This window comes from Balaenoptera acutorostrata, chromosome 7, assembly GCF_949987535.1.
Source record: "Balaenoptera acutorostrata chromosome 7, mBalAcu1.1, whole genome shotgun sequence".
In the NCBI taxonomy this organism is placed as follows: Eukaryota; Metazoa; Chordata; class Mammalia; order Artiodactyla; family Balaenopteridae; genus Balaenoptera; species Balaenoptera acutorostrata.
Genome location: NC_080070.1, coordinates 93,666,311 through 93,678,896, shown reverse-complemented (window position 1 = coordinate 93,678,896; position 12,586 = coordinate 93,666,311). Strand labels below are relative to the sequence as shown.

The 12,586-nt window shown below is 33.2% G+C and overlaps 1 protein-coding gene across 1 annotated transcript in view; it reads right to left on the bottom strand.

Annotated features, from left to right (window-relative positions):
* Positions 1-12,586, bottom strand: part of SEMA3C (semaphorin 3C) — a 184,721-nt gene that overhangs the window by 74,183 nt on the left and 97,952 nt on the right. Inside the window, exons 5-6 of the mRNA XM_057549730.1 lie at positions 7,439-7,558; positions 663-753 (exon numbers count right to left, since the gene is read on the bottom strand). Coding sequence (XP_057405713.1) covers positions 663-753; positions 7,439-7,558 — 211 coding nt within the window. The remainder of the gene's footprint in view (positions 1-662; positions 754-7,438; positions 7,559-12,586) is intronic.

Genomic DNA, 12,586 nt, shown 5'->3' with positions numbered 1-12,586 from the left:
GAATGTCTTTTAAGTGAGGAATAGACAGGCACTGGATGATTGAGACTCAAGGACATTGATTTGTTAATGTGTGTAGCAGCAAGCAACTGGGCCTGCTTCTTAACTGATATATTTTATAAAAAATGAGAAAATAAAAAAGTGATTTTACGAGCACATCTTTTTTAGTACAGCAACTTCTAGACAATCCACAGAGAATGTACTTGGCTAACACATGCACTTTGTTATTCTTTCGCGTGAAAGAAATACCAGTTTTAATCATTTGTAAAAGATTACTAAAACATGAGGAAAAGTGAATATAATTAATACTAGAAAAACAACTACAGAAAACACTGAAATTTACTTTATAATATATATTAATATATGTATGCATATACACAATACCTGTTAATATATGTATATACATACATACGCTTTTTAAATGGTTGACTTGCTCTACAAATGACAGCAGTCATATTAGATGAAAAAATACATGGTTATCATTTAATCATGAATATTCTTGGAAATGAGAAATTAAAATTTCTCACAACATTCTTTCTATTATTTTACTCAGGTGTTATCATCCATGCAGCTATCCAAAATGGACATATGGTATCATGAATTTATTTTCTTTAATTTCCTTTTTTAAAAAATATTTCCCCCTCCCTCTTTTATTTTCCACTTACTGATCATAACAGACACTGTGTTCACATTGGGGTTGAAAGAGCAGCGTCCTTTTCCAGATTCACACTTGGAGTCAATCATGAAAACTTGGTCCTTTATTACAGATAAAATTGGAAATGTAGTTAACAATAAATTACTTTATCTTAGTTAACCAGTTGTTCTTTAGTAAAACAAAGCACCATCATAAATAAGATGCTTTCTACTTGGTTGCTTATGCCTTCTCAATTTTACTATATTAAGACTTTCTTGGCCTATAAGAGGAATCCATTTGTAAGTTATAAAGCTGACCTCAGCAGGTCAAGTTCACATCCTACTACACTCCCCATAAAGCTGATCCAACAAGTTCTCAAATCAACATCAATAAAAAACACTTGGAATCAAGGATCATTGTAAACCTGAACTAGGTATGTTGAACATTGGCCAAAAGAAGAAAACTGATTACAGAGAAACAATGTGTATAAGAATTATGACACTTTCAAAATAATCAAGATTTTTTTTAAACGTAAAATTTTATGTTACCACTTATTTTGTTATATAAAGCATTATACTAGATTCAACAAAATAATTCATAATTTAGATAAAAATGCTTCTTTTACTCATTCATTTATTTATTTGACAAAAATTTATTGAGCACCTACTACTTGCCAGACACTGACAAAACATTGGGGGTAGAGTAAACAAAATAGACAAAAATCCTTACCTGTAGGTAATTTATAATCTAATGACAGATAATATAAATAAAGAATATAAAGAGAATAAATATGTAAAATATAAAGTATGTTAGATGGTACTCAGTGCTTAGGAAAAAAATTAAGCAGGGAATGGGACTAGGGAAATCCACGGATGGGGGGCAGTGGGTTCAATTTGAAATATAATGGTCAGTGTAGCCTCACTGAGAGGGAGCATTTTGTTGGTATTTTATCTTTTTTCTTATATAAAGTTAGTAAAAGCTACTACTAAAATTCAAAGAAAAATGATCACATTTGTAGATTGCATTAAATGATGGAGGACTTTAATTATCAAGCTGCTTTTCAAAATTATCCTGAATGAAATGCAGGCTCAACATTTTTGAGCATGGAATAAAAGGATCAAAACATTGCTTTAAGAAGATTGGGCCTTACTTGTGCTTTAAGAAGATTGAGAATGGTGGTTGTAAAGACAGACACTGGATTCAAGAAAACAAACTTGTTTTGAACTGCAGTAGTCCAGGAATTAGGTCTCAGTGGTCAGGGTAAGAGTGGTAAAGATGTAAGAGGATTTGTAAAGTGAAAATCAACAGAGCTTGGCAATCAATAACAAATTGGAGGTAACTCAAGAAGATGAAGAAAACAAAGTTGATTCTGAAGTTTTGACTCTTTAAAGAAAATAAAACTAGTTCATTTTTGTTATACTGAGTTTGACGTATTGGCAGGAAATCCCTGAGGTAATGGCAAATTAGACAGCTTAAAAAGAATCACAATGCTCTAGCCTAGAAAGGTCCTATAACACGACGCTCTTCATGGATTAACTCTAAAGATGAGGAAAATATGACTTGTCCAAGATCACCCATAGTTAAATAGTGACAAAAGCAAAATTAAAATTCAGTCTCCTGACTCCTATGTCTGCTTTCCAAGAGGTCATCATTTATATAATAACTAAACTAAACAATGATAAACTTGCAGGAAAACAATACAATTTAGTAAACTTGGTTGTGTAGCCAGAGTCATACATAGATTTGACTAAAAAAGTGACAGTTGGCACTGCAGGAATTGAAGAGATTACTTAGGCACCACTTGCTCGCCACTGACTTCCTTCTCCATTGCATGGCTTCCTTGCACTCACAAAGTGATAGTCTAGATCTTGTCATCACCAGGAAGGGATGTGATCCACGTGAATAATGACTAATTCAAGCACCCTGCAACAATTCTTCAAACTCATCGCCTAAGAACCCTTTCTATTTTTTACAATTTATCAGCCTTCTATCTTCTTGACTTTCTTTATTAACCAGTTTAGATTCCATGCTTTTTAACTTTAAGTTTTTTTGCAAAAATATCAATATTAATTTCCTTGAATCTGTGATTTTTTTCATTGCACCCATAGCCTGTAAAGACACATCTATCTACATTCTCCACACCTGCCTCCAAACTTCTAAGCATTTTGCCAAAGGTTATCCAACAAGGTGTATTCAACATAGTATAGATTTGTGATCACCAACTTAAAATGAACCCTCTACACTGCTCAGCAACCTTTCAAAGACACTCTGTCAACTGGTTCTTCCATTGATAACTTCAAACCATTGCCACTATTGTCAAATCTACCAATTTATTCTCAGCTCATATGATTGCCAACCATGTTGCTGAGAAAGTGAAGCCCTTAAATGAGGCATCAGTTTCTCACTACCAAATACATAACTATACGCTAATACATCCACTAATACACGAGAGGAAATATTTCTCTTACTCTGAGACCAATCCTTCCACCAGTGTTTCAGATCCTATCTTATCCAGTCTTCTTAGGCAACTTATACTTTCCATTATCCCTACTTGTTCTTTTTTTTTTTTAATTAATTATTTTATTTATTGATTTTTGCCTGCATTGGGTCTTCGTTGCTGTGCACGGGCTTTCTCTAGTTGTGGTGAGCGGGGGCTACTCTTCATTGCGGTGCACAGGTTTCTCATTGCGGTGGCTTCTCTTGTTGCAGAGCACGAGCTCTAGGCACGCAGGCTTCAGTAGTTGTGGCGCATGGGCTCAGTAGTTGTGGCACACAGGCTTAGTTGTTCCTCTGCATGTGGAATTTTCCCGGACCAGGGCTCAAACTTGTATCCCCTGCATTGGCAGGTGGATTCTTAACCACTGTGCCAACAGGGAAGTCCCCTACTTGTTCTTTAATCTCATTAACTGGATCCTTTACAACATTATTTCAACAACCCCTTCAGCTCTTATACATTACTCTCCTTGAGAATCACATTTCTTAAAGAATTACATATACTCATCACCATTTCCTGAGTTCTCACTTTCTTCTCAATCCACTTCAGTTGGGCATCCAACCTCAACTGCTCTATTGAAACCCTTTTTTGGCAAGACCCCTAATGACTATCATGTACACAATTGAGCGCTTATTTTTTTAGACCTCTTCTTTCTTGGATTCTCAATGGTATTTGAGATTGTTGTCCACTTCTATCTTTTTTAAATGACTTGTTTTTATTCCCAGAACCAACATACTCTTTTTTTTTTTTTTTCCCTCTCCTCTTGTTGTTTCTTTTTAGTCTTTTTTTGGAGATCCCTTTTCCTCCATCTGGCCATTTAAAGTTAGGAGATCCTCAAGTCTCAGTCATAACCACTCTTTTCATACTATACTCTTTCTGCATGATTAAACCTACACTTTGTTTGGGCTTCAGTTACTCTTATGAAACAATTACTCAAACATTTATATAGACAAATTTATATTCAGCTGCCTACTTGATATTTCTACTTGTATCTTTCAGCAGCATCTCAGACTCAACAGAATCAAACCCAGGCTCATAATTTTAACCTCAGACATGGTTCTCTTCATTGTTTCTCATCTCAGTTCATGGCAACTTTATAATTAAAGAAGCTAACAAACAAACAAACAAAAAATGAATAACAAAAGCATCAATGTAATGTAAAATACAAGTGACAACACAATTCTGTTCATGGCACTTTCTGCTTAAGGTTGTTTCAGTTGCTTCTTCTTGGACACAGGACAAAAACCAGTATCTTAAAGGTAGCTTACAAGTTCTGAAATGATTTTGTTTCTGCCATTACTCTTATTAAATAAATACATATTTGTAGATTGAATCAATAAGAGAAAAAATAGGACCAGAAAGAGAGTACGTGGTGAAAAATCAGGAAAGAAGGCATGGGAAAATGTCCCATGGTTATAGATGTCAATAACAGCACTGAAAAATAGAGGGCATGACCAACATGTCATAGATTGGTCTAGGAGAAAGGATGCTGATTAGGGGGAGTCCATTTGATCACTGAGAATCTTGGTCATTAGGGAAGAGTTTCAGTTAATGGGTGAAAATGAAATTTCGATTAGAAAGGTTTAATGAAAGACATGGAAAATAGGACTATAAAAGCTGAAAATATAGCCTATTAATCCGAGAAGTTTTGTGATAAAGTAAAAGAAGGAGAAAGGAGAAGAGTTGAAAAAACGTCACAGGAAAGAAAACTTATTGTTGAACAAGAAAAAAAGAGTAAATACAGGGGAAAGGGAATGAAGACGTAAAACAGTGAAGGCTAAAGATCAGAGAACTTTCTTGATAAGGAAAATGCACAGCTATTCTTCTGACAAGAGAAAAGCTACAAAAAGATGCATAAACAGAAAAGTTTGGTGATTAATTTTGTTCAAAACGCACATGGAATAATTTGAATGCCTGTGATATTCTTGGTCAGTCAAAGGCAAGGTTATCTGCTTGATGAGTGGCAGCATCCAGGGCTTAAACAGTATTCAATTATGGGAACTGATGTTATGGAGGCATCTGATAAAATCAACCAGAGATGAGAGGTAACATTCCAAGAATGTGCAGCACAATTAACCAATAATTGTTTCTTATTAATGTTTTATTCATTATTTAAAGTCATCATTTACTTGTGTTGCTTTATTTTTTTCCAGAAACAGAAGACAGTGGATAAAAGAGAAGAACTATGGTTAGGAATCTATGTAGCAAAGATTGTAGGCTCTTTGGATGGACACCATTGAATTGCTCTAGGAAAGCTCTGAATCAGTCTCACAAAATAACGGAAGGGCCATAGAGTCTCATGAAAGTGCGTGGTGTTCCAAATGTTAAGTAGGGTTATAAAATGTTCTCTGAGAACCAGTGAATTGCTATTAGACAGGCAGATAAAAGATGGTAGATAGTGTCTCAGAAATAAACAGGAATACTTAATGAGTGTGCCACCCTAACCTGGTTCACTCTCAAAGTGGTTTCAAATACATGAAAACTGTCATATCTTAGTACTAACATAGGGTGTTAGCAGTAAGTACTACCTCTGATCACTACAAAATACAATGTTAGTGATGAATAAGGAGAATTCTCTCAAAATACAACTTTCTGCATCATGTGGTCTTTCATTCTAAACTAAAGAAAATAAATACATAAGATGTCTGATAAAACTGTGCATTATATATTTATATTATTATTTATATACTACAGATATATAAAAATGATGTGGTGAAACACTTTGACTTGAGTTGACTATTAAGGAAAACAAAAAGCTTAAAATTTCATAATCTTTTTCACACTTAAATAGGCTCTTAAGATATTATTTAAAGAGATTAATTAATGGAAATGATTCCCCTTTGAAACACATCTTTTGAAGTGAGACTAAAGTAGTTCATATTTAGTAAAGTGATTAAAATTTATTCCATGCTGGTTTTCCAAAGGGGATTATTTTTTGGACCAACTTCCCAATTAAACCCTGAAGTGTATAGTGGGCAATTTGTACATGGGAAAATGATTTTATTTAAAATATGAAAACCGCTATGCAGTTGGCCTGTACAGTGACTGCACAGCCCTCAGTGGAGTGTCTGACAGACTGCAGACGTCTGGGCCACTAGTTTATTTAATCAGCTGATCACAGGCATGTGGTTCTAATGACAAGCTCAATGCAGCCAACTGTACTCTTCCAAGAAGCATAGCTTTAGTTTTCTTTAAGAATTTTAATATTTCATATCACCTTAAACTACTTGTAAATGGCTCAATTTGGGGTCAAATTATAATTACTCATTTATTTTTAAATGGCTTTTTATTCACTGAAAGATAGATGCATATAAATTACATGTCTGAAAAAAATTTAATAATAAAAGACTAGAGGAAATCATTGTTCAATTATGTTAGTACTAAAGTGGATGAATCCTTGTTAAAGAAAAATAAACTTAAGTATATCAGTAGCAATATTTAATCCTTTTTTACAATTCTAATCTCTAAAATTGAATTAAGGTATTATTTAAGAACTGGACTTTCTAGATTTAAGTTGCATAATGAAACAAAAGCAAGTTAATTTGAAAGAATTCAGTTTTAAAATACTTGTATTAAGTAAAGCAACATGTTTCATTAAAAGAATAAGGAAAACTCTTTTGATCTAATGCGTAGTTTCCTTAGTCAATAATTGTGAACTGAGATAAACACAGTCTTAAATATCACAGGTGAAGTTCAACCAGCCTTATATTTGACTATACAATTAGCTATGTATTTAGTCTTTAGTAAATGCTTTTGTTCACAGAACCCCAAATCATTTTAACCAATGTAAAAATAAAGCTATAATAGCCTAGTGTAGACCAATGTTGGTCTAAAATGGAAGTATGATTTATTAATTATATAAAGTTCTTTTCAGCTAAGGCACTTGTCATCCTGCTTTGTACATCTCTTACAGGTGTCTACCTCATAAAAATTTACCAAATTTAAAATATAATAAATAAGAAATTACTTAAAATAGATTTGAGAAAGTGAGTTTATACTACAATATTTCTATAATTTGGAGCAAATATTATCAATGCCTTATGCTCTGCGTAATTATGAAATTATACCATTCTCCTTCCTTTATCTTCTGCAGCTTTTCCATTCAGAAACATATATATTTAATTGAAGGCAAAAGGCTACACTTTAAGTAACCTGGCAGACAGGAACCAAATGTAATATATTTTGTGTTTAAAGGGCTTGAAACTTTTTTTTATGGCCATTAATGATATTTCCAAGTTTTTACTGTTAAATACAGTTGTAAGAAGTCTTTTGACACTAACATCAAACTAAGAATGACAAATTGTTACACTTACCTCTGATCTCCTCCCTCTGTTCAAATAAGTACAGACCGGGCTGAAAGCACCACTCCCACAAACATACAAATGCGTGCGGTTGAAAGCCTGAATTACACGGACGAAGTTCCCGCAGCCATGCTAAAACAATAGGTAAATAAGCGGTTAGTAACCGAATGACTTTTATAGCTATTTCTAAGTATCACTGTGATACTTTGTTATATATTTTCCTTTCTGTCCTTTTTGATTATTGTTAGGAGATAACAAGAGAACATGGTGTATTTTAGGAGGAAGGTAGTTTACCAGATAATGAGTAAAATGATATGTCTCTCGTATTTCAGTATTTATATACTGAAATAAATATATTAAAAAAATTTTTATGTTCTGAAACTTTGTTTTTTTTTTATGTTCTGAAACTTTATGAGCTTACTCTTTATCTGAGAAAGTTTAGAAATTGAAAGGTACACCAAATTGTTTGCTCAGATTTTCCTCAAAACATTACACATACACACACGCACCCTCACGTATTATATAAACATGTTTTGAATGAACTTGTGTTTATAGAAGGTCCATATTATCATTAGTTACAGTGGCAAACACTATTGGCTTTCATAATTGGTGAATAAAGCAAACCTTAAACAAAATGCCAGCATTGTGGCTTTCTATGAAAAATAATGGAATCCTGGATCTCTCTGCTCTTGATACCCTAAAATACTTTCCTCTCCCCCAAAACTCCTTTCTCACCTGTTCCCAATCCAACCATTGGAAAGGCTGTCATTTATTCACTCAATGGAATGCAAAATAATTATGGTAATTATAAGTTGATTATGACTTTGCAGAAATACATAAACATGGTCAGCACCAAATGCAGATCTCTGAAACTGAATTAACCCTTGCATGTTCTACACTTGCAGGGTCACTATCCATTGCTGACTATACATTAATCAAGTCTGAGGTTGAATGTGGTTCCCTTTACAAAGTCATTGATCTAGCAAAGAACATTATTAAAAATAATGTTAGAAATTAGAGACAAAAATTTTTATAAAGAAATATGTCAAAATCTAACGGGTTTTCCCATGCGTGGTCAAACAGTGTAATTTTTTTTCTCTTCTAGGTACCATGTATTTTACTAAATTTTTATAATGCACATTTATTGTTTATATTATTAGAAAACTAAAAAAAAAAAACTTTGCTAAAATAGAAACTAAAAGTCAATATTATTTTATATTTTCTCATCATTTTCTCCTTTTATACTCATTGTTACTTGCCAGCAAATATATGTTTATTTTCATATGTAGTAACTGTATACACATGTTTCTACTATGGATTTATATTATCAAATCATCAATCACCAACTCTGCTGTTAAATAAATTTATCCTTACAGACCAGACTATACACTTTATTTTTATTTTAAGACATTAAGGATTTTTGTTAAATATATAGTGTCACTGTATCTTGACACCTGTTTATAGAGGTACCTGGAAATTGACTACATAACTGCAGATGAAATGTGTTTCTCTGGAGAAAAAAGCATAGATGAAGTACGGTGTATATACAGTATGCCTATGTTAAGGGTATCTGTGAGCAATGACACCTGTGTTTATTTTTTTCACATCCAAGTCCAGTCATTCTGGGATTCTGTATATAACATTTTCCCGTAAAACATGAATTCGATCCAATTCTATTAATAATAGGTTCTGTCTTTACATTTCGAATACAGGTTATACTCGTTTCATGTATATGTTTATAGCAACATATTTGTTATATATATGCTTATTATGGCTAATATTTTTGAAAATTATGTGCTAGACATTAGAATAATCATTTTATATACTTAACCCCTTTTACTTCCCAGGAAGTTTGATTTTTTACATTTATAGACCACATTTATTGAGCAAACTATATGTACTTAGGCACTTTATATTCATTCAGATTTTTCAACTCAACCCCTTTTAGAAAACAAAAGCTTATTAGATCTTGTGTAGTTAACTCGCCTGAGGTCATGTAGCTAGAAACAGGTAAAGCAGATTTTCAAACACAGATGTGTTTTACATTGAATCTTGTACTTTTAACCACTTTATAATTTGTCATTGGGTGAGAATTCCATAGTTGTTACAGGGAAGTTTTTATAACAATTATTAATATTTACAGAGCTCTTAATCCTTTGATGTTAGCTGTTTTTAATCCTCACAGCAATGTTCCAGTTAAAGTATTCAGTCCCATTTTAGTGATGAGGAAATTGAGTCCTCAAAAATGTTAAATGAAGTGCTCTAGGTTTAATAAATAACTCTGGGTCTTGAATCATGGCTACCCTCCACCATGAAGACTAATTCCCACACTATCTGGTGATGCTTTACTGTGCTCCTCCAAAGCCTCCCCGAAGAGAAAAACATGAAAGGAAAAATACATCAATTGCTTTAATTATTGAAAATCATTTTCTAGGTCCCTTCCATTTCCATTGTGCTTAGTTTCTGTCCACATTATTTCTGTCCTAGACCACTGCAGTTGTGTCAAGTCCATCCAGAAAATATTTATTTACTGAACTCATTCTGTGAAAGCACTGTATATGGTGCTAGCAATACTGAAATGAATAGATTCAATTCCTGTTTTCAGAGAAAGGGGAGCATAATACGTCAGGCTGTAGTAGATGCTATAATAGGGTTATATTTTTCAAAGTGTGCTATAGAAAGAAAGAGGAAATGAGTAATACTGAAGTGGGTGTAATGGTTTGAGAGTGGATGTCACTTGAGCTGGAACTTGCAGAATAAGCTAGAGATTCTGACAGGCAAAAGCGTAAGAAAGGAACATTCCAACAGAAAACACAGCATGAACAGAAAAACTGGAGGCATGATAGTGCAGGATTTAGTTGGGGAATAGTGCCTAGAGAGGACAGAGGATTATTGTGTGATGAAACCAGAGAGGCAATTAGAACTGGACTATCATCATGCCATAGCATGATGGGCAGCAGAGAGTGAATTTAAGTATACAGATCTCAGAGCCAGACAACCTGGGTTCAAACTCTGGCTTTATCTTTTACTAGCTGTTTGAACTTGAGATACTTACTTAGCCACTCTGTGCTTCAATCTTTTTATCTGTAAATGGTGATGATAATATTTGTTGTAAGCAGTATACTACTGAAGCACTTGGAACAGTGTCTGGCACATAATAAATATACCCAGTGTTAGGTATTAGGTTCTTTCATATATATTTTCAGTTCCAATTGTCAGTACAAACCCTGTGTAATGGACAGGGAATTTGTCCTGCATAGAGATTAGTACTGGTCCTGACCACAGTAGACATCCATAAAAGGTTTGCGGAATGAGACATCAGTGAAACTCAGTACCATGTATGCTTTCTTTTTATTGCTCAATTCTCTTTCAAAACTATTTCAAGGTACAATGCTAAATGAGAAATCAAGTTGCTAACATTATGCAGAATGTAATACCATTTTATGTATATACATATACATGTCATATACTAAAATGCTGGAAGAATATACCCCCAATTTTTAAGTTATTATGTTTGGGTAGTGTAATTTATTTTATTTACTTAACAGTGTGTGCTTACTATGTGCTATGTACTGTTCTAAGCTCTCTGCAAATATTAATTCACTAATCCTCTTAATAACCCAATAAGGTAGGTTTTATGAGTAGCCCATTACACAGTTAAGAAAAATGAGACACAGAGAGGTTAAGTCTCCAGGGTCAGAGAGCTAATAAGAGTTTGTTTTCTGTTGCTCTCTGCATGCTTTTCTAGGCCTTCAAAAATTTCTGTGTTAACAGGTATTAATTATATAATTTTAAAATAGATGTTTTAAAATAATATATCCTGGAGCTCAGATTAATAGGGCTTTAAAAATATTGACTCTTCATGGTCCATATTATGCAATGGAAAAAAAAATACCTCTTAATTTTTTTCTTCTTGGCCTATACTTCTTGGTCTGGGGAATATATCAAGGTATTTTGATAAATGTATTCCTAAAGAAAATATATTTTCAAATAGTTTAGGATCCTCTGGTCACAGAAACAGGGAAATTGATATTCTACAATTAATAAATCAAGTTTGACACTGTGTGTATGTAATGCATATAGGTCTAAATATATGTAACCATGCTTAATTTTTCAATGATCTCATACAGTATTTACTTAGCACATTCATTATCCTCCATCTCATTGGATATGTTTGACAGCATGTGTTATTGTTTAAGCTCAATTTATTTAGCGTATGAATAAAATATTAACGTTCAGAAATAAATAGAGCATGTAGGAATGTGAATAAATAGGGGCAAAAAGGGAAATTGGGAGGTAAGTTATACTCTCTTAGCTGAGGCAGACAATAAGCTATATTCCCACCATGATAATTTATTTTCCTGATAAACATTAGTTTATTATATAGTATTATGATACACATTACCTGGGATCAAATTTTAAATTATATTGCATTATTTTCTAATAATTGAGTATTATTTTTATAGCTTTAATTAAAGTTTGATATAAGTAAAAAATCTAAAGGAATAAGAGATGTTTGATTCTACAGGTTTTTTTCAATTGTTATAGAAATATGAAATTTGTCACTAGTTTATGCTTTTCTTAGTAGAAGGCTAATATAATATTTAAAAGTAAAAAAGTTAATTTAACCAAAATATACCTTTAAAAATTGTGCATAATGAATTTATTATAAACTTATTAATCTAAAGGTATTAATAACTCAGTATCCACTGTGTCCTACCCCCAACCTGAGAAAAGTACTTGGAATAGATCCCCATGCTTACTGCTTCCATCTCCATTTTTCCAGATCTTGTTGAAATTTCATGAAGTGCCTAGATACAGATCTGGGCACTGGATCCAATCACTAAAAATGCAGTGAAATAAGTTCTAGAGTGTTTCAGGTGCACGCACAGGGAGGGGCAGCTAGCCCAGTCCTGGGTGGCAAGAAAGGACTCTCCAGAGAGGTGACATCTGCACTGTTATTTGAAAGGATGAGTAGATGATTTCCAGGCTAAAAAGATGGGAAGGTAATTCAACAAGAAGAGAATCACATGTAGCCTGCACCAAAGGCTGAAAGAGAGAAAGGGTACAACTTATTTGAATTTCAGTATTATTGAACTAGAATAAGGGGAAAAGTTAACATAAGACCTAGCATAATTGCCACCAAATCTATCAAAACTT